General features: G+C 35.9%; 1 protein-coding gene across 2 annotated transcripts; it reads left to right on the top strand.

Moving 5' to 3' along the window:
• The first annotated feature begins 98 nt into the window (after positions 1-98).
• Positions 99-20864, top strand: Cpr49Ac (Cuticular protein 49Ac). 2 transcript variants are annotated; one of them, XM_073990748.1, is made up of 7 exons: positions 99-306; positions 12063-12111; positions 13189-13218; positions 18729-18900; positions 18973-18988; positions 19717-19886; positions 19963-20864. In XM_073990748.1, exons 1-7 carry the CDS (start codon positions 271-273, stop codon positions 20390-20392), a joined length of 903 nt encoding a protein of 300 aa, XP_073846849.1. In that variant the 5' UTR covers positions 99-270; the 3' UTR covers positions 20393-20864. The 2 variants fall into 2 exon arrangements, with proteins under 2 accessions (XP_073846849.1, XP_073846850.1); XM_073990749.1 differs by lacking the exon at positions 13189-13218.
• The last annotated feature ends 3495 nt before the right edge of the window (positions 20865-24359 follow it).

Below are 24359 nucleotides of genomic sequence, written 5' to 3' on the forward strand. Positions count from 1 at the left end.
GAAGAATTCAAAAATTCAATACCACAAAACTGAGAATCAGTTCACATATATAAATGAGACCAGCCGAGAACGGACAGTAACCATTCCTGTTGCAACAATCAAAGCCTAAGGATTAAAATCAAAAATTTAGTTTGCACTGTATATTGTGAAAGCAAGAAGGAAATATTGAATAAACACAAACGAGATTAAAGAAGAAAAGTGAAAACAACAGCAACAACATACTTTAAGTGTTTTACCGTATTTGACAATAAAACCAACTAAAGTGTAAAAATGAATAAAATCGTGATTGTGCTCTTCACAATTGTGGTGAGTAAAGTTAAGAAACACTGTAAAAATAATTCTAGTTCGAATAAAAATATAAAAAAGAACAAGTTCGATTGAAATTATAAAAAAGAAAAACATTGAATGAAAGCAAAAATTCGATCATTAAAAAGGAACTTTTGTGGTGAACTTTACAACGATGGTGATAGTGAATTAAAACATTGATCATACAACCCATAGTGCCAACGTATCTGAAGTGTATTAAATTTGTGCAAATGCGTCCATTAGATTAACAAAAGCTTACTTGTGTGACATTTGTGAATGAGAGTTATTGAATGACAAAATGTAGATTCCAGTCAATTTGCCAAAAACTTATTCCGCTTTAAGAATATTCGGTACCATTTTGGGCTTAAATGGGAGCTTTCGACTAAAAAATTCATTTAACTGTACTGAAATGTTCAAAGTACAAAATTATTTTGAAAATCCAATTAATGAAAGCCTATATAAATTCCAATATAATGATAAGAGATGACAGTGCTTATGCAAACGAAGTTTTAAACGTGTTCTAATTGAAATATTTCAATATTTTGAAATATTCCCAAACCTGTGGGTCCGTCCGTCTGATAAAATTACACTAGAGTTCGTTACTTTTTGTGTTAAGATTTAACGGTGACGTCTATATTGTACACCCTTAATATCAAAATTGTTGCTCCCATTACAAAAGGCTTGTTTGTTTATACCCTCCGCCATAATATGGAGGGTATATTAAGATTTTTTTCTGTTTGCAATTCATCGAAATAGTCTGAGTTGATCTAACCCTGTCCGTCTGCTGTAATCGCTATAGCGAACTCAATAATTGAGCTAAAATGCTATATTTTTGCACCCGATTGTATTTTTTCCATAGGCTGGCCAAGTTCGAATATAGGCTACAACGTTTTGCTATAGCCTCCCATAAAGCGGTGCCTCTGGATTTTAGATATTTTGACGATTTCAGCAGATTTATTTGTTCCAACCGGCTTTAATTTGACATTTGAAGTTGTCAGTGGTCACAAAACTTTTCCAACAAAAATTATAAACACCTAATTTTAGGTATTTTCAGAATTTTTGCTACATTTTTAGAACGAAACACCTGTTATTTAACATTTAAAGTTTGCAGTGGTCGCAAAACTTCTGTTCCTAAAAGTGTCAACATTAACATTTGAAGTTCCCAGTGGACGCAAAATTTCTTTCCCAAAAAGTGTCAAAGTGGGTCCATGTTTTGGTATAGCCCATATAAAGGTATCTGCAGATTTTAGGTATTTTGAGGATTTGTGGTACATTTTTTCTCCTACCTAGCTGTAATTTGACATTTGAAGTTCCCAGTAGTCACAAAACTTCTTCACCAACAATTGTCAACATATGGTTTGGTATATAACAACACCCCCAATTTCAGGTATTTTGAAATTTTCATTGACGTTTTCTGCCCAAATAGGATGTTATTAGTGGCTTAAAGTTAAATGTGGTAAACAAAATTCTCCATTAAAAAATAATGACAATTGGTCCATGATTTGGAATAGCCTCCATATAACGGTACTACCCGATTTTTAGTATTTTGAAGCTTTTTCTACATTTTCTGACCGAATTAGCTAAAATTTGGCATCAAAGTGGTCAAAACACTGTGGGCAGAGGTCCAAGGAAGGAGAAGGAGGTTTTTTTTTTATCAAAGTTTATTGCTAAAATTGCATCAAATAGTTGACATAGTAGACGCACAGTATTTTCAGATAAGTGGACATACATATTTCTGTAACAGAAAGAAAACTGTTTTTTTGTCATTTTAGTGTATAAGAAATTGATGGGTTGACCAAACGCGAAGTTATCGTCTTCTTTGTTGAAGGCTGTGGACCTTCGGAAGACCGAACGCGCTTCACAGATTTATGCTATGGAGCATTGTTCGCCATTCCAGAAGACGATGGTTTCTCAATCGGTTTAACCTCCTTCCCTTCCAGACAGACCCTACTTCCTTCCGCTTCTGCTTTGCCTTTTGGAGTAGAATAGGGATGTCAGTTTGTTCGGGGGTACACTCAATAGCCTTTTTCATTTTCTTCTGGGTCGGGTTTGGCTTTGGAACAGATTTCGACTCCACCCCTTTGTCTGAGGCAGTGGGTTTCGCCAACTCTACTTTTTTGTTCGTCACGGGGTCTGAGGAACGACTTGGTTCCCGGGGAAGATTCTTTCCACGTGGAGCTCGCGACGTAGTGCGTGTGGTTAATTTTTTAAATTTCCGTACGAACCTTAGCTTACTCCTGATGAAGTAGATCTCCCCCTCCGAACGAAATTCCCTCCGGTTGAGCATCAAGGTCCATACTCTCTTCGTTAGAGCTACATTTGTCCTTCTTAGTAGAATTGGCCGGAATCACCGTGGTGTTGAGCTCATCATTAGTTAGAGTCAGATTATGTAGCAATTGCTCCGAAAGTATGTTCCCACTCCAGCTCGTCGAGGAGTTCCCCACTTTGTCTCTCTAAAGTATCATGGATAGTTTCAAGAGTCTGTTGTAGGACGTCCCCGCCCACAACTTCGGTCCTGTCAGCCGAAGGAAGTAGGGTCTGTTTTCGCCAGTCCTGGCTAATTAGTGCTCGTCTTTTTTCGGTTAAACTTGTAACAGGTACAGGATTACAATCACTTGGTCTCGACGATTCATTGCTTGTGGTCTCACAAAAGCTTGCCGTCGGTACTTTGATATTAACTCCCTGCACCATGACTTTATTCCACTTATTTTTTCCCACACATCTTAGTTAATTGTTTAAGGGAACGTGCGGAGCCAGGTCCGACTTCAGTTGCCCTCGGTCATTTCCGGCTCCACTCATCAAAGAAACCCCATCCGCCGCCCGGAAAGACGCTGGAGAATGGCAACTACCCTGGGTTTTTTTTATGGTTTTTTATAGTTAATATTTTCAAGGCCTATGTCCTACGAGTTATAGACTTTCTGATTAAAAAATGCTAAATTTGCAGTGAAAATTTCATAGCGATTTGAGACCAAAACTTACTTCGGCTTGACTTTCTACTTCACAAACATATCCAAACGAACAAAGGGATGCTTCTTTGTGTGCTGCACGATTATTTTTAGCTAAATAGTGGGGCGCTTCTTTCTAATCGTCTGGTCTGAACATCGTATCAAACACCTGTTTAAGTTTGTTCTTAGGTTTGAGATTCCTCACAATAATTTCTATTATTGAAAGATGTGTGATGTGATTTCCTCTGTCCGATTCAATCTGTGCAACCGGACAAGACTTCTAATACCTTATACTGAGTAGAGGCATTGGAGTCCGCAGGCTGGTCGCTGGTTTGAGGCCCACCTCTCTTTTCTTTGTCATTCACGACTCTTTTACTCTTTCAGGAGATGTTCGAGTGCCGTATCAAAGCATTTGTCTTCAGAGAACGGTAGCAGTGTCCAGAATATCCTTCAACCCTCATGAATCCAAAACGCCAAATTTGAGCGAATTCTAAATATCTTAAATCAGCAAAAAAAAATTTGTATGGGTGCGACATCCCGCTAAGGAACCCCAACACAAAATGTGAGAAATTTCGATTCGTTAATGTAACTAAAATTTTTTAAAATTACCGCGCTAAAGGGACTTATCAAGACATCGGCCTACATTCACAACTTTTTAGGGTTTTTACCCTTAGCCAAGACCGACTTCCACATTTCAACCACGTTTATTGAATATTGTCGTTAAACCATTAAAAAAATCAAAAAAATACCCTAAAATGCATTATTTAATACCTACGATATTTTTGAACTCTATCGTGAATATTTCAAACTTTACAAATGGACATTTCAAGGAGTTTCAAACACAAATTTATTAATCCGACCATTTTCCTGGTGGAGGATAAGACAATTGTTTAAGATATGTGACATATACTTTTTAAATTATTTTCATTTGATTTGAAGAGTTAAATTGTTCTCGGCTGTCCGTTTTGAAGAATTTCATATTGAAACTAAGAAAGGAAGGCTCAAATCATATTCATGGTATGTATATTCGACTTTTGACTTTTTCTTAATTTTTTTTTGCATTGTGATGTGTCATATATCTCCCGTTACGACCATGTTTCAATGGGATTTCTACAAACAATCATAAATAACCCACATAACATTCTCAGTAAGGTAATAACATTTGCCTTAGCGGAAGCTCTTGTCCAAAAACACTGATAAAAACAATTAAACATTGCCCATATGGTTCACAAATATTATTCTCAAACTCATACGGAAATTAATACTCTATTCAAATGGCTCTTAAACTTTACAGAAACACCAAAAAATTTAGACAAAAATAAATTGCATTGCATCACAAAACAGCTCGAGCCAAAAAAAAAACGACAACAACAAACTTCAATGAAATTTCAACAAATTCGCCAAGTAATGTATATATTGATGCAAACATTCTTGGACATAATAATATTAATTATATTTTGAAACAATGCCAATTAAAATTCCACAAAAAAAGACAAAACAATGCCAGTATGAATATAAATAATACTTTTTACGGATTTTTTAAAGCTGTGGTTTTCGTTTAAAGCACCCCTTTTAAGAAGAAGAAGAAATAAATAATAACAACACCAAACCAAATGTTGTTTTATGTCACATATTTTTGTCTAAGAGAAGGAAAAAGAAAAAAATCTTATCAGCTTGGCTATCGTCATAAATTGTTGAAAGTAATAAAAAAAATGGTCGAAATCACAAAATGTCTTCACACATTTTGGACATTCAGTCAGTTCTGGTTAATTTGCTATTTTTTATTTATTTTAATTTTTTTTTTTTTTTTGGAATATTTTGTTTGAAATATTGTGTTTTGTTGTTTGTTTCTCGAAGTTCAAGGGATTATCAGTAAATATATTTAATTAGGTTACTCGAAAAGCCACATCTTATACCATGGGAAGATAAGATTTTTCAAATCTGTCACATTGGGGTCGTTGCTCTCTGACCGTCGAACTTTTTTTCTTACACACACCTACTGCTAATCACAATATAATATTATTTTGTTTTGAAAGTGAAATCACAAATCAAGTAAACGACAAAAAACACTCCCATTTGTGCTTTGTTTTGTTTTTGGTTTGCAATTTGTGAAGTGCTACGATATTGTTATTTTTTAAAAGATCGTAAAACATTCACACTTTTATTTTTTATTATACATATCTATTTAGAATGTATATATGAATGTGGTGGCTATAGAATATTGAACATAATATCAAAACTTTGAGCTTCCAGGGATAGTTAACGGTGGCAATGAAAGAGAACCTTATTAAAACATATCCATATATAGTTGAATAGAATTGTGCTTTTGACATTTGAGGAGCATATCATTTAAAAAGGTTACCTATTGCTATTGGAATTTTCATAACATATAATTCTAAATGCCATCGACTTTGGAAAATGTATATCAAAATGTATGTTTCACAACCCTTGGAAATATTATGCAAAATACCGCAAATATCGGAGCAACAGATATAAAAATGGCTAAACACATAAAAAACTTTACATTCATAAAAACAGGTTAGAAAAAATCAAAACGCCGACAAATATGTATGGATATTTCATCAAAAAATGAGAGAAATTATATGTTATTTAATAATGGAAGAAAGTATGTCTATTTTTTACAGTTTTAGAGTTGATAACATTCTTATATAACATACCAAGATACTTCATTCAATTCATTAATTTTTTTAAGGCTTAACGAAAGAACTTCTTCTAGGTTCGGAATGTATATAAAATTTTCCCGTTCCTTATCGCGAGTAATTACAACCAATAGTGTTAAAAATTTTAAAGCGAATAGAGACCACCTTCGAAACCCTCCCTAAAGGACAAAAAGAGAATTTTTACAGTTTTAGAGTTGATAACATTCTTATATAACATACCAAGATACTTCATTCAATTCATTAATTTTTTTAAGGCTTAACGAAAGAACTTCTTCGAGGTTCGGAATGTATATAAAATTTTCCCGTTCCTTATCGTGAGTAATTACAACCAATAGTGTTAAAAATTTTAAAGCGATTAGAGACCACCTTCGAAACCCTCCCTAAAGGACAAAGAGAGAATTTACAAAGAGATCATTGATATGAGGACTCCTCTTAAACCCGAAGTCCAAACGGCTTGTGAAGCATGTTAAGATGATGTGTTACATCACTTGCAGGCAAGGAAATTAAATATTCAGAAAATTTAATACACTGGAAGATTAAAGAACGTTGAAAATTAAGATTTATTTTAGCTGGAAATCAAACTCAGACATTCAGTATGTAGACGGCGATGTTAACCATTGCACCAAGTATAGAGGGAAAATTAGGAAGTGGAGAGTTTCGACAATTAAAATTTCAGCTAAACGTTGCTGTCCTTATCTGGAGAAGTATTACATTGCTCAAGAAGAAAATTTTAATGTCATAAATGTTAAACATTGTGGGCGATACTACCTCTGCAGTGGACTGATATAGTCAATTTTCCAACCAGAAATATGTTTCGAAAAATTTTAACGTTTTAATATTGAGCGATAATCACAACTGTGGTTGGTGGACGAGGGATATCCTTTAAACTTTTGTGTCATTATCCCAAAAAGTTTTGATTACATAAATAAGCAAATTAGGGTGATGATGGCTGAACAACCTCGTATCGCTGTATCATATGTTGGTAATTTTATTCCCTCAACCATAGCATGGAGGGTATATTAAGTTTGTTGTTCCGTTTGTAACGCATTGAAATAATGATTTGCGACCCTATAAAGTATATATGTATATTCTTGATCAGTGTAAAATTTTAAGTCGATCTATGCATGTCAGAGGTCCGCAAAATGCATATTAAAGGCACACTCTATTGCCTTTTCCCAAAAGCGAATAGTGCAGTGCCTTGCATATAAAAAATATGAATGTGCAAAAAGCAGATTCACCCCAAAAAAATGATTCACTGCTTTAGTGCATGCTTGCTTGCTTTTACATTTGTATTCACACGATTCGCAAATGCAGTATGCACAATACTGCATACCACCACACAGTATCGTACCATCTTCTGTTCGAATAAATGAATACATTTGCCAAATTTCGCTTTTTCTTTGAGTTTCTTTAATAATAGGATAAACTAAACTAGTAATTGTTTTTATTGTCTCAACATTAATTTTTTTATGTTTATTAACATGTAAATTTGACCAGAAATATCTACTGCTTTTTGTAATGCAACGTGCTTTTTCGAAGGCAGCGTGCAAAAAAAGGCAACGAGCTCTTGTAGTGTGTTGTGTGTGTGCAATTGGCACACACTAATGAAAGTAAAGGCAAAGCAAGCAATAGCATTTAACAGAGATGGCAATATCAAGCAATGAAAAAGGCACGAAATCGCGAATATGCATTAAAAGCGAGTGGCATTTTGCGGACCTCTGATGCATGTCCGTCCGTCCGTCTTTGGTAATCACTCTAGCATCCACAAAAATGGAGATAAGACGCTGACATTTTGGGAAGATGCGTCTCTTGTTTGCAGGCAGGTCAAGTTCGATGATGGGCTATATCGGTCCACGTTTTGATATAGCTCATATAACGGTACCAATCGATTTCAGGTATTTTGACGTTTTTAGTCACATTTTCAAACCGAATTAACTATAATTTGACATTTAGGGTTCCTAGTGATCAACAACCTTATATTGTAAAAGTTATGGGCATAGGTCTATTGTTTAGTATACCCCCATTTTCGGTATTTTGTGGGTTTTAGCTACAAGTTTTAACGGAACTCGCTGTAATTTGACATTTAAGGCCATCAGTGGCCGCAAAACTTTTCCACAAAAAATCGTTAACATAGGTCCATGTTTTGGTATGGCCCCATATAACGGTACCTCCCGATTTTCGGTATTTTGAGGATTTTAGCTACAATTTTTAACCGAATTAGCTGACGTTTTCAGTGGCCACGAAACATCTCTACCAACATTCTGCAATATAGGTCCATGTTTTGGTATAGCCCCCATATAACTGTACCTCCCAATTTTCGGTATTTGGAGGATTTTAGTTAATTTGTCAGACCTAACTACCAGCAATTTGACGTTTGAGGTTCTCAGAGGCTACAAAATATCTCCACCAAAAATGTTCACCATAGGTCCATGTTTCGTTATAGCCCCCATAGAACAGTACCTCCCGATTTTCCGTATTTTGAGGATTTTAGCTACAATTTCTGAATTTGACTTTTGAGGTTCTTAGAGGTCAAAAAATATCTCCACCAAAAACCGTTAACATAGTTCCATGTTGCGGTATAGCGCCCATATAACGGTAACTCCCGATTTTCCGTATTTTTAGGATTTTAGGTACAATTTTTTGTGGCCACGAAATATCTCTACCAAAAATCGCCAATATAGGTCCGTGTTTTGGTATAGCCCCCATATAAAGGTGACGCCCGATTGAAGAAATTTGTTGATACATTTTCTCACCTTACTTATCTCCACTTAAAATAGTGGACAGGAAAGATAACTAAATAATATATATTTTATGGTGGAGGGTATATAAAGTTCGGCCCGGAAAAACTTAACGCTTTTTTACATGTTTAATTTAATATTAGAATAAATCTGGCCATGTTGGTTATAGCCCCACGGTTCCAGGCATGTTTTTTTCTTTTTTTTTTTTTGAAATAGGCGTCGATTTCGCAATGTCCGTATATGGTAACATTACTTCCAGCCACAAATTGGGTTTATATAGACTATATCGGTCCACTCCTTCGGGTATCTCCAACACAAAAGTCGGAAGAATTGAAGTTTAAGATCTCCTTTCGTATCGTTTTGAAATGTTTCAGCATGTTGTCCTTGCCGCCTACTTTACGGCGGTACATGTTTTTCGGAGCAAGTCCATACTTCCTACGATAATGACCCAAAATCTCAAAAAAAACCGACACCAACAAAGCAGGGTAGTATAAGATAACCATCAAAGAGAGAACCGATTTAGTCCAATCGTATTATATCATACAGCCTCGGAATTATGTACGAATATTGACTACATCGGGCCACTCTCTCGGATACCTTCTGGGATTGTTTTTAACTTTTTGGCAACATGTTGTGTATACGGCCTCAGTTAGGACAGTACATTTTTTTTTTTGGGGGGGGGGGAGGCAAATCCATGCTTCCTGAGAAATTGGCCCAAAACTCAAAAAACCCCTTAGACGTCAGAAGTATTGTGTTTGCTTCTTTTCTTTAGGTACGAGGCTAAGGGTATATCTCTGTCTGCACAGTTCACGGAAACTTTCTTACTTGTTTGTTTTTTAATTTAGATTAGGTATGAAGACCTCCATGCTTCCCGAAATAAAATAAAAAACCGCTTCCACGGAATTTTTTTATACTCTCAGGCTTTAGGCTAATATACACTTTGATACGATAAATATATGACCCATACAAATAACGCTTTTGCATCCCACATACATATGTTTGGACGAAGTCCGTTACAGATAACTTGGAGTCAATATAGCCCTGTCTGTCCGTTGTTGTTGTTGTTGTAACAGCCCTGTTGTTGTTGCCCTGTCTGTCCGTGTGTCTGCCTGACTGGCTGGAGAAATCTCGAGCGAATCAATCGATTTAGTTCAGACTTTGCCACTCGTAATATTTTATCTAAACTTAGCTGAAGTTCGAAGATGGCCCATATCGATAAACATCTTCCGGTAGCAGATCATTTGGGTACCTCCCACATACAATTTCAAAATTGTTCGCACAAGTGCAGTTTAAGGACATATCTTGGATCGTTTTGATTGTCCTCGTGGCACCTATTTCGACAGTACAATTTCGCCTTTGCATATCCTAATATTTTCCCTAATTTAAATCATGTTCGAAAATAAACTATATGGGTACCTGCCACACAAAAATTCAAAATGTTCGCTAATTTTCTAGTGTGGAAGGTGGTGGAAGCCAATATTTTCTGAGATTTGTTAGCCAAAATGGCTCAATATTTAGGGCCACTCTTTCATACAGATTTTACACTAAAGGTGTAGTAGTTTTTGTGATCTTTATTACTTTCTTCATTCTCCTCCCGATAATGGCTGGAATGTTACAAAAACCACGCCCTAGTGGTTTCTTCCAGTGCTAGAAGAATTAGATTTGGTGAAGACTGTGTTGAATGGGTCTGTCTGTAGAATAATTAGGCCCACAAACGCTCAAAAGTTTACGGATCTGTCTGTAGTACATTTACGTTAAAGAATCCAATTAATATTTCATTGTACAGTCACCGTGGTGCAGTGGTAAGCACGCCCGCCTTGCACTCAGACGGTCTGCTGCTCAATCTCTCACCAGAACATCAAAACTTTCGACGGTGGCAAATTCACTCAGCGTCATATTGAGATATATTTCCTGAGTATTTCAGCCATGAAAAACTTGCCTACAAGTGGTGTCGGCGATAAAAAGTAGGTCCCATATCATTCAGGCAATATGCATAGGCGTGCACTCATTGATACGAGTATGAGAGAAATCTCCCTTGTCCCTTGGAAACGCAGGCGTATATGAACGATAAAAATAAGAAGATGTGCCTGTGAAATAATTAGGTTTCCTCTTTCTGATCCACATCATCATTGAAGAATCTGATCATGAGGAGATTTATACACTACTCCAAGTATATTGAAAAATATATTTAGGTAAAACAATTAACAAATTGACCCAACGACTATGAGCAACAAAATCATAGGAAATACCCAATAAGCTTGTATAATTTAGATACTTTGTCTCTCAACTAGCCCTGCTCGAGATCAATATTGGCATTTCCTCGAAAACTTACACTTAGCTACACATTTTCACCAAATCCAAAATAAGCATCAGATCCATACCAATACAAATTTCTTAAATATACTGAGCAGAAAGTACAAGTAAACTAAACTTAATTAAATTATAACGATTTGAATACGTACCATTCAAATCTTGCGGGAATGCCAAAAATCCCAATTGTATGAGAGATGCATTAATAATGCAAATAATCGAATAGTTCTTTTTTTCAAATTGTATTCATAATTGAAAATGATCTTAGAACTCGTTTGTTGCTTACGAAATTACTCAACAATTCTAGTTTTTTTTTTTTTTTTGTATGATGTGCCAAAACAATGCAGTCAATAAACCAATACACTGCGCATGTATCTTAAGTCTTTTGTATTTGCAATAATAAAAAATTATTACCAAATGTCAAATCAATGGCGATATTGACACTTGATTATTAAATCACAAGAACTTCAATTTCTAAAATTAAAATTTATAAAAATTTGCATAAATTTCAAAATTAAATATTGTGAGGTGAGATAAATTATCGCGAGTAATTAATAATTAGAACATTCTAAATGAACCGTTGCAAAAACAAGTTTTTAAGTGACTCAGCTTAGAGAGTAATAACAAAGAATATGTAATCGAAACCCTACTAATTTATCAAACCTTAGAAAACGTTTTACAATGACGTTAGAAAAAATAAACAAATATTTTCGAAATAATAATTTCTTGTTTTTACTTTAAACAAATGTTAAGAACAAATATAAGCAGGCTCTCTAAATTTTGAAATAATTGCATTTATATTGAATATTTACTCGCAATTCGCTTAAACTTTGGAAATACCATTCTACTTTTTTTTGTTTAATTATCTCCTTAAGGCGCAATATTATTTGAAAAATTTGCATAAGCTGCCTAACTGGAAATTGCCACGAATATTTGTTTGCTAAATGCTATGGGTTTTCGTGATCAAATGGAATGTTAAGCCACCATGTTCTTATTCTTTTTTACAGTTGCTAATTATATATCACGATTTTTGTAAATAACTTTATTAAAAAAATATATTTTTCTCTTTATTTTTCTTTTAGGCCACCGCTATTGCTTTAGGCAGTGCTGCACCCGCCAACAATAACAACGGCAAGTATAATCTTTCAGGTCGCAATGATGATGGCAAATATCGTCCAAGGTCAAAAAATGAAGGTATTATATCAATGATGGTTTAAAACTTTCCACTTTGATTAATACATGTTGCACATTGTTATAATGTTTTGCTTTAATTAGAACTTAAATCGAATTGTAGGCAAACAAAATACAAGCGACTCACTAAAATGCATTTGTAAAAAAAAAACATTGAAAATAGTTTCATAATGCTTTTGATTTTGTAATCTTACAACAAAAAGACAGTTGAAATATTTTGTAAATATTTTACATAGTTAAGACTGCTTTTTTAAACTATGATTAACAAACAAATCATAAAACAATCAAACGCATTGTCATGAAATATGCCAATCATATTGCCTCCTAAGTCAATTGATCGTTCATTAATTTTATTATTTCTTTCCAGCCCTAACTAAATTTAGAATAAAAATCAAAACAACGGCATTTTTTGTGTATAAGTCAATAAACCTTGGCACATCTCTCATATTTAATATTTTTTTTAATTTTGGCAATTTAAGGCAACTTGAGTGTTATTGTACTTGATTTACATATTTTTGGAATTTTGCTGATTTGACTTTAAAAATTAGATTTGAAAAATTTATGATCCCATTAAATTCCTGTAACGTATAAATCACACACACATTGTGATGATGTTTATGACACATGAAGTTGTTTCGATTTTGGTTATATATTTTTTTATAATTCTTTTGAATTTTATTTCACAACAATACGCAAAATAAACACAAAAATTCTCATTTTCAACAGAATCTTGTTTGCAATTATAGGCCATTCTTTATGACAATTTATACAGCAAATGAGATGATAACGTTATAAAAATGTCATCAAAAGGTCAATAATTTTTTGTCTTGGAAATCATTAATCTTTTGGGCATTTTTATGGTGTTAGAGAAGATCCATACGGGTATATGACCGAAAAGAATTTTTATGTTCGTTTTATTGCTATAGTTGCTATTTATTGCATTATTTGAAAATTGCTTTATTATTGTTTTTACACATTCATTTATATTAATTTATTGTAAATTTAAATTTTTTATAGACCTTAAAGATGGTTACATTGACGCACATGGTAAAATTAATTTTTTCATTTAATTTGTTTTTTCACAAATATTTTCATTAAAATCACTCAATCGCCGCCTTTTTTAAACTAGACTGAAAACTGTATATATACAAAATACCGTGTATAATAAGGTTCATGCATTCATAAAAATATTGTTGTTGAAACCATAAACATGGTTGAACACTGTAAATGTGAATACAAAATAAATAGTAATAATAACTTGCAGTGGGCTCGAATCAAAGTGGGTCAGTCCCAAGTGTCAGAGAGTGTTATATCAATCCTCATTTCACAGATGTACTATGACAGTCGTCAGTTCACATACATATATTGTTTAACATTTTCTAAAATTCAACTTTAACAAAAAGGGGCAAAAAAAAAAAAGAAATAACATTTTCTTCAACCAAAACGACACATGTTTTAAAAAATAAGAATTTTGTTTATAATGGTTATGCAAACAAATCTGATCCGTGGAGTGTGACCCACTGTAAGCATGTGAATTCCGTGATTCGTTATTTCATCCTAGTGTCTTAAGATTATATATTATTTGCTTTAATTTTTAAGACCAAAACAACGCCGTATTATACCTAAGGCACAAGTATGTGTCTTAAGTCTTTTGTTTAAAAAAAAATCAAAATATTCTGTATTTGTAACAATAATAATATTCCAGTCGAATCCTTATAATCTGTCGATCATAGTACGAAGTACTCAATAAATTTACTCAAAATTCTTTGACAGACAATTCAGACGGAATGCCCTGTGTATTAGGCTAAAATCATCTTTGATAAATATTCAATATCAGTGCACTTTTTTACAGGTACTGTACAATCGTACAGTCCAGTTGTAGTTGTATTCATCCTCTCCAATTCGCATAGTTAGTTTTACATGAAAAAACCCGGAATTCTAAAATCTGTTTCTTTTTATATATTGCTATGCATATTTTACGGACTAACACCATTTTCAAACGAAATAGCCTGCACCTTAGGTTTTAGATTCTTGGGAGGCTAAAAACACATTTGCGAAATTTTAAATATCAGTAGTGGGATTCTCTAACGCATTTTTTGGTTATCGACAAAAATCGTTAAAATAAAAATGCTTATAATTTCGGTAATTAACGGTATTATTAGGTAAGTTAGCGACCAATAAAAAGTACTCGCCAAGTTCTACCGATAGCAACAGTGATGTCAACTTTTATTTGAACTTTTTCATTTATTTTTGCGTTTAAATTTGACCGATTTTTGTCGGTAACCAAAAAATACCCTAGAGAATCCCACTACAGGGCACTTTTTGTATAGGTACTGTGCAATCTTTCTGTCCAGTTTTATTGTTTTTATGGCTGTTTCATACTTAGCAATTCGCTTAGCTTAGTATACTTGATGAGAAAAACCCGGCAGTCTAGAGTCTATATATTTTTATATATTCCTACGCCATATTCACTGCCTAAAAGTATACATTATACATAACATCTCAATGAAACTCAATATTTGTCCATACTGTACATTAACTTCATGAAGTTAAGATTATTTCCGTTTCTTTGTCGTCTTTGCAGAAGTGGCAGGAGGACATATCATCATATTCTCTAACCATACATTGCAAATTCTTCAAACAAATTGGTCACAGGTTTCGGTTTTATGTTCTTGAGAAGTTTAAAAACATCCTTGGGAAAATGTCAAACTAGGTGCACTTTTGTGCTGGTACAGAAAACCCTTATATTGCCGTTGTTTGCATCCTTTCCACACCGGATAGTTTAAGCTACTTGAAAAAATCCGGTAGTCTAGGGTCTAATTCGTTTTATATATTCCATAGCAAGTTCACCGCCTAAAAGTATACACTATGTATATCATATTAATGAAACACCGTACAATAACGTAAAAGTATGGAGAGTGTGGGGGGGGGGGGGATATATGGCAGCGTCAGGCGATTAGGCGCCGTGTGCGCTCATTTACCGTTGCTCTCTCCATACACACAACTCAACCCATTGAAAAAACATGCACTCACACAATGACACCCCGTAAAGTATGCAATAGAAAAGTATGGTGCCTGACCCTGATATATGGCCGCCTAGAACAGACACGAGGCATAAGCTATCGAAAGCAAAATTAGGTTTTTTGAATTTGCAAAATCAGGAAGCCAACGTGGTGCAGTAGCAAGCAAGTGCGCTTTGCACTCAGAAGTAGAGTTGGGCAATCTAGTTCAATGTTCCAGTTCAAAAACGTATGATTAACGTCGTGAGATGTTACATATACGCGGTTTTTTCATATAAGCGACTGGAATCCATTGAACTAGATAGTGAACTAGGTCGTACAATTGAACTAGATTGGCACAACTCTGCTCAGAAGGTCTCCAGTCAATACCCGATTATAACATAAAAAATTTCGGCGGTGGTAAATCCCCACAGTGTAATGTTGCCTCACATTTAGGACTGTTTAAGATGTTGATTATTTCACCTGATTAACCTGCTTAACCTTTTTATAGTCTTTAGCAGAGAGTCTACATCAGGTATCGGTAGCCTATCCGCCTGTCCGTCCATCTGTTTAAATCAAGATACAGCTCGCAATATTTATGATAGATAATTATAATTGTTGTAGAAGTTTCTATTACTCCTAGGAGGATTGGTATTGGAAATGGGCTATATCGATCCACGTTTTGATGTAGTCCCCGTATAACGGTACCTCCCGATTTTTATGATATTTATGATATATGAAATAAATTTATGATATATGAAATAAAGTAATAATAATAATATAAAATGATATATATGGAATAATACGATGATAAAATTAGTGAGAAACAAACGGTTATGTCATTTTGGTTATGTAATGTGTCCCTATACCTTGTTTTCAGTTAAAGTCGGCTTACAGTGACTTTAAAAGCTTTTTGTGCTGAAGCTTTTTTATCGAATCACTTTATAATTAAGATTTTTTGTTATCTTAGGTAAAAACTCATCAAAATATCATACAGGTTGTAAAAAAGTCATAACCCTATTGTACACACATTGTATTTTCGATGTTTTAGCCTCAATATCACATCGACATGACACGGCACGATTTTCGGTATTGTCAAGGATTTAGCTTCATCATCCAAACGAATGGACTAAAATTTGGTATCTACAGAGAATTGCGGGTATAGATGCAAGTTTAAATATAATACCCATGTTGAGGGGTTACAAAACTTTTCTCTAGAAATTTGTCTATAGAGGTCCACGTTTTGATATAGCCCCCACAGAACATAACTTCCTAATTTTAGGCGTCTTCAGGATTTTAGCTGAAGTATCCTACTGAAATGGCCACAATTAAGTATGTAGTCTTCTTTGGAGCTATGAAACTTTCCCTCAGAAATTGTTCAGTATTGATCCACGTTTTGATATAGCCCTCATAGAACGGTACCCCCCGATTTGTCGGTGTTTTAATGATTTTAGCCTCATTATCTAACCGAATTGACTGAATGTTGGTATTTAGTCTTCGTTGGGGCTACAAAAATTTTCCCCAGAAATTTATCAGTACACATCCAAGTTTTCATAGCCCCAATAGAACGATACCTCCAACCGAATTAACTGAAATTTGGTATTTAGTCTCCGATATGGCAAGACAACATTCCTACATACACTTGTGGGTATAAATGCAAGTTTTGATAGCCCGATTTTCAGGTTTTTTTTTTTGCTATGTTGATGATTATAGTTTATTTTTCAGACAAAGATAGCAGTAATTCGTCAGTTAGGTTCCAAGGAGTCAGAAAATTACGAAAAATTGGCACCATATGTCCACATTTTGGCATTACCCTCATGTCACGGTAACTCATGATTTTAGTTACTTTGAGGACTTTAGCTACATTTTCCGACCAAAATGGCTCTAATTTGCAATTTAAGGTTTCTCGTGGTTAAAAAACTTATACACACAAATTATGGGTAAGCACACATAACGGTTCCTCCCTACTGATGTTGCTGTAATTTCATACAGCGGGTTCTCATATTGAAGGGTAAACAATACCGCCGGATGTGAAGTCCTATTTGAAGGATTTTTCAACTGTAACTTTGTGTTTTGGATTCTAAATGGGTAGAAAAACCTCCACACATCACATTTTTGTTTATAGCCCATATGAAGGTACCTTCCCAATTTACGTATTTCAAAGATTGTACACTCAAAAATGATTACCTGTAGTGAGAATGAATGAACTTTTGCCTATAAATGCCTAAAATTACATTCCTTCCATTTTTTTATAAAAAAGGCTCCGCACAAACCACTTTGAATATTTTTTTTTAAATACTATGAAATTTAAAAAATATTATTAAAATTATTTCCTGTCCTGCACAAATGAATGACCTTTTCCCTATTAAAGTCTAAAATAACTTTTATTCCATTAAAATATTGAAATAGGTCCCACACAAACCCCTTTGAATTTTTATGATATATGAAATAAAGTAATAATAATATAAAATGATATATATGGAATAATACGATGATAAAATTAGTGAGAAACAAACGGTTATGTCATTTTGGTTATGTAATGTGTCCCTATACCTTGTTTTCAGTTAAAGTCGGCTTACAGTGACTTTAAAAGCTTTTTGTGCTGAAGGTTTTTTATCGAATCACTTTATAATTAAGATTTTTTGTTATCTTAGGTAAAAACTCATCAAAATATCATACAGGTTGTAAAAAAGTCATAACCCTATTGTACACACATTGTCCAAATTGAATGACTGTAACATGGTATTTCTGTTTTTAAATGTGACAACATCGATGTCTTATTCGAATTAAACTTTGGTTAAAAGAAAGTGATATTCTTCAGTTAGTATATTCCACTTCTTCTAGGAATAAGCTTTGACGTGACTGAAGAGCTTAGTATTATCCATTTTAGTTCAATAGAACTCGTGGTGGAGGGTATAAAAAGTTCGGACTGGACGAACTCAACGCCGTTCTTATTTCTTGTGACACACTTCAGGGAGCTTTATTTGTGGAATGTGGCGCTTTTGCCATCACTGCCCTACACTGCATGTTCTAGTGTAGCATGTCCTCCTTCTTCACCGTTTATTTTCGATACTCATATGTATGCTTAAACCTTTGAGCGCATAATGGTACATATTTGTCAGTCAATTTCGATTATGCGTTTACCTTAATACAAACCATACCTCTTTGAAATACTTTATGACTATTAAAGCTTAAGATTTTTTTTCACAATATTATTGAGCTACGGTATCAACGAATAATGTATAAAATATTTTGAATCTGTATATAAGCGAAAATTTCTTACTTAAATGTAAAAGCTTTTATACTTTACGCTTTACTTTCATTTAAGCGCTTTTTATTATTATTTCCCAAATAAATACTCTATTACTAAAACTAATGTAAGATTCAAAATGTACAAAAATATGTTTTGGGACTTGGCAATCAATTATGAAATGCTTTTTCACAGTAGCAGTCTATGAATTAAAAAAATACAAATCATTAAAATTATTCATCCCTTTTATTAAAAAAATTAAAATTTTAAACAACACCAAGTTTAATACAAATCGCTTCATATTACAGGCCGTTATGTTCACAACCCAGTGCCATATGTTCATGTTCATGATAATCGTGACTTGGGTAAATATGTGCATATCCCCTATCCCTATGATGGCGGTTATGGTCCATACAATGGTACCAATATACCCTATGATCATGACCCCCGGCCCTATGTCCATGATGACAAACCTTATGAGTAAGTTGTCAATATTCATTCTGTGTGTGACTATAAATAAAATGAATTTTATTTTTTTCCTTTTCTCCTTAGCCACAGTCTGTACACAGTAAGTAATGCTGATTTTAGTGTTCCCGAAATACAATTGGAATATGGTTTTCCCGATCATGAACCTATTATTGAAGAAACCACCACATTATCATATCAAAATGAATAAAATCGCTGCACGTTAAAATGTTTCTCAAAAAAATACCCATCAACAACATATCAAAAATTACACAATAATTATTCAACCACCCCACAATCAACTACTACCCCCAACACTTGTACTTTACTAAGCCTGCCCCCAGAAAAACTACATCCCCCCTTGAGAAAAAAAAGAAATCATGTGTTTAAAACCCATAACTGTTCATTGCATGGTCTTTGTAAAGCTTTATGTGTTATTTTTAAGTATTATTTTTTATGTAATAAGGAAATCCATAAATGTTTTATATTATTTATCAACAACAACAAAACTGTACAGTATTCCACATACCCACACACATACATATGTACATAAACTTCTATGTAAAGATAATCATACAATATCAAGAATATATCACATTAAGAAAGAACAATCGCCCACTTTCTCAAAAACTGGCCCCTTTTAATTCAAATGGAATGTGTATATTTTAAAAATTGACCCCAATCATATAATGCATGCAATGATTTTGAGACACATCCTGCATGCCACAAACAAATCCAAAACGATATGAAAATATATTCAAAACACACATTTTTCTACTCTTCTTCTTGCAACCCACTACCCATATTGCTCAAAAAATAAACAAACCTCAGAGTACCACAACGACCACCAAGAAACCCACAACCACCACAACTACAACCACAACAACTACTACCACAACCACGACCACACCACGTAGCATTCTCTTCAATTATGATGATGAAGGTCGCCACAAGATTTTGCACCAGGAAAATGAACGTAAAGCCGATAAATACGATCATGCGTAAGTCAATTTAAAATGTTTCAACAATTTTCAAATTCTCATCTACTCCTCAATGTTCTCTCTCCCTCCTTGACAGTTTCTTAACTGAGAACGGTATTTATGGTGAAGAACAGGCCAAGTTACATCATACCGGTGGTACCCATGCCAAGGGACGTTACGAATATACTGGTGATGATGGCAAACTTTATCGCGTCAACTACAAGAGTACCCATGAAGGTTTCATTCCTGAAGGTGAACATATTCCCACACCACCACCAATTCCAGAGGCCATTGCCCGTGCTCTCAAGTATGTTGATGAGAAACGCAAGGCCAACGGTGAGAAACCTTTGTTCGATGAACGTGGTTTCCGCATTGACCGCATGAGCAAAGACATGTTGAAGGAGATTAAGGCCATTCATATCGAAGATATGCCCCGTGAAATTGCTGAGCAAATCCATGAATTACAACTTGAGATGGAAGCTTTGTATGGCAATTTGGATGACGAAGAATCTTACGATTATAACTAAATCATTTTGTTTTCATTATGTCATGGACCTTATTTATAATTAAGTGCTAAATTTTTTATAAGGAGTAGTTGACAGCCTGTTAAAATATCCTTTAAACCACCCCTGCACACAAAATTTATAAATATGCAGCCCATTGGCAACGTTAGTTTATTTTAAAGGCCATATTTAGCTTTTTTGTTTTGTTAGAAATGTTTAACTTTCATGCATCCATTTACACCAAACTCCCCTAATCCCAATTCCCACATCCCACATCCCTACCCTTCCATCCTCTAACCCACATCCATCACATCATTACATTTTAAAACGGAATTATCAAACATATGAACAAAACTCATCCCAAAAAAAGAAACAACGCTATAAAATTTAAGAAATTCATATGTTAACATCTTGTTTTAGTTATTAGTTATTTATGAAACCAACAAATACAATCACAAAAAAAAAACAATTGTTAGTCTTTTTTATTTGAATATTTATAACGAATTTGCTAATTTTTATACAAGAAAATAATAAAAAAATAAAACATGAACAAAAAACTAATACAAAACGTCTTTTTTCTCAAAATCGACAAAGGGTGTTCAGAATTTGGGTATCGTATTAATCGATTGTTTATCGTGTTGTAAGATAAGTTGCATCATTTCGCCAGTTTAATTCTCGACATCGGAGAAAATGTCAGAATCCAAGTCTCTGGCGCCTATAATATTGGATTTAGGATTTCGGCTTGCCACCATCTCTAGAAAAACTTAAGGGACTTGCGAGGAAGATAAAGCAATGAAACAACAAATAGAGAGATTTAGAAATGGATTTTCACAGAGCTTCAGACATCAGTTTTCTTAGCCAAAATTCCAATTTTTTTGTGTTCCCCGATTTAGGTCTCCTAATGGATGCTAATATTAAATAGTTTATTAGTTTATTACATACAATTCCTTTAGCTTAATTTATAAGATGCTAATCTTGTTGTGTAGGAATAAACAAATAAATAAATATAAATATACATGCATGTCAATGTCAACCTTGGTAAGGGTAAATCTTACGTCGCACAATGTTTCAGAAATCGATTTTCTGACCAAAACTCAAATGTTTTGTCGTTGTTGTTGTAACAGTGTTTGTTATTATGTTTGTATGTCCGTTCTTCTGTTCAATCTGGCTCTGGGTCTATCTTCAGTTACAGGAAAGTGGCTGCTTCGATGGGATGTAACCACAGATCCACTGGAGTTAGATGAGTAGGTTTGGCTGGGCAGTTGAAAAGGTGTTTTGTGTCGTGCGGGCCCATACCACATACTGGGCAGATGTCTTGCACTGCGTGGTCGATTTCCCCCCAACAGGAATTTAAAACATTGTTCCACAACATCCCATAGGGGACAAGGGGGACTTCTCTCAATAAGAATTTAGGCGACTGCAATATGCCGAGCGTAGTGGAGCCAAAACTACTCTAGTTTGTCGTGGCAGCTGACGCTCCTCAGCTGCATTAGATGGGGGATGTATTTCGAGGACTTTATTCACACTATAATTGGTTAAGGCATTGGCAACTGCGTCCGTGTGAATGCTATTTAAACCTGCTTGATATGCTTGTTGATTTAGGGGTTCGCTACTGTATCGTTGGAGGGCATGGATATGCTCTAGAGGGCATGGATATCCTTCCTGATCTGCCTGAATGTGTCGGGCCTACCCACAAGATGGTGATTGGGATGGCTCACACGGTAACATCCAAGCAGGTACTGCAACGAAAGCATCTCATTGTGTTGCTTTACTGGAAAAATCTTTGCCTCCTCATGTAGATGGTCCACTGAAGATTTGAGGAGGCACCCTGTTGCTGTTCTCAGGGCGGCATTCAGGCAAGTTTAAATCTGTTTCCAATTCGTATCACATAATCTCGGGGACCAGACTGGCACCGCATAGCTTACTACAGACCGACCTATCGCGTTATATGTGGTCAACAAGGTTTCTTTATCTACACCCCAAGTGCTGCCGGCTAGGGACTTGAGGACCTTGTTCCTACTTTTCAGTTTGTCGCAGATAGCTGTGGGGTGCGCGCACGTCGTGAAAGTAGTGTAGAATGTGGCGGAAATCTGCATATTCCTCGAATGGAAAAAGGTGGTAAGATCGGTTAAATAGTTGTTCAGTCTCTCACAGATGTCATCAGGATAGGTACCCTACGCCAGGATTGTGCAATCATCCGCATACGTTTCGATCTCAATGCCGTTTGGAGGGGGGCGGAATACAGGAGATATCACCCCACCTTGGGAAACTCCCTGTTTCACTCTACGGGGTTTGGACTTCTTGTTCCTGAATTCCACGTATGACTGGCGTCCACACATATAATTGACTATCCAACGCTTCAAGCTTGGCCGGAGGGTTGTCTGCTCAATGTCCTCAAACAGCGTGGAGTGCCTGACTGTATCAAAGGCTTTTGATAAGTCAAGCGCCACCATCACTGTTCTATCGCACGGCCGTCTCTGGTAATGGCGTGCCGCGCAGTTGTCGTGCTGCGCTGCTTACGGAATCCATGCTGATGATCGGCAACTTGATAGCTATTTCTAATACTGGGGATGACTAAGGCCTCAAGTGTCTTTGCTACGGGCGACAAAAGCGAAATCGGCCTGTACGATTCACTTTTGCTGCCATCCTTGCCGGGCTTCCGTAATGGGACCACCCTGCCCATTTTCCAGACTTGCGGAACAATGAGGGTGGATAGCGACAAGTTGAGAACTTTAATGAGATACTCCAGCTGCTTCACCATTACCATGGAGATTCCATCAGGGCCCAACGCTTTGGATGATTTAGCGTTCCCGATGGCATTGGCAACATCATCCATTGTAAACTGTGGTGGTTCCTCTTCGGCAGGAAGAGATCTCATGCGACGTAATATTCTTCTCTTCGCCCTGTCACTCTCGGGGTGCTCGACAAACTGTCGATTGAAATAACTTGCGCACCTCTTCGGGTCAGTCAACGTAACGTCGCCAAACGTGACTGAGGTCTTATCTTCCCTTCTTCCAGGGTTCGAGGGAGACTTAACCGTTGCCCACAATTCACCTATACCAGATCCAATGTTGCAACTCTTCAGATGATATAACCACTAGTTCCGCTTGTGCTCGCCGACCAGCCTATTCCAGTGTCAGCTCCCTGACTCTGGGGTCATTGAGGTTGGTTCGGCGAAGCTCATCACGCTCATTTGCTAATCCCGTCGCCTCTGCTGGGAAGTTTGGTCTTACTTCGGGTATTCGGCCAGCAGGGATATGGCGAGCGGGTGCAGCAGTGATGATGTCTCGGAACGTCCTTTCCGCTACCCGAACATCAGAAGGATTGGGCAGTTCTATGAAGCGGTGATTGGTGAACTCTCTGAAACCCGGCCAATCAGCTTTCTTATGATTGACGAATGTGCGGCGTTCAGAGGTAATGAAATCGGGTGGTCTGTTAATGGACACAATTATGGGGAGATGGTCTGATCCAAGGAAATGACGGGTTACCAGGTAACGTCATTTGTCAGTCCAGGTGACACGATGGTTATGTCTGGCGAGCTGTGACACTCTCCTCTAATTCTGGTAGGGGCGTCTTCATTGACCGTGCAAACCGTAGATCTGTCAATCTGCTCAGCCAGCGCTGTACCTCTCTGGTCGTTTCCGAGGGCCGAATGCCACTTCTCATGATGCGCATTAAAGTCCCCCAGGACCAGACGATTAGGACCTTCCAAAAGCGGGCTAATGTTAGGCACGTAATCTGAGATACAGCTATTTCTGGGCGGGATGTATACGTTCAGCAACTCCATCTCGGCAGTTCCACACCTGACTGCTACCCCCATACAGGGACAGGCACAAGCGAGATAGGTCAGTATTGGATAGACTGGTGCAATAGGAAAGCTAAACCCCCACCTCCACTTCTGGTGCGATCCTTCCTTAGCACGTTGTAAACTACAGTTGTTGTTGAGCTTGGTTTCTTGCATCGCAGCGACCTTGATATTCCTCCGACTCAT

The sequence above is a fragment of the Musca autumnalis genome, unplaced genomic scaffold (assembly GCF_047663935.1).
Source record: "Musca autumnalis isolate F117 unplaced genomic scaffold, ASM4766393v1 scaffold_5, whole genome shotgun sequence".
NCBI classification, from domain to species: domain Eukaryota; kingdom Metazoa; phylum Arthropoda; class Insecta; order Diptera; family Muscidae; genus Musca; species Musca autumnalis.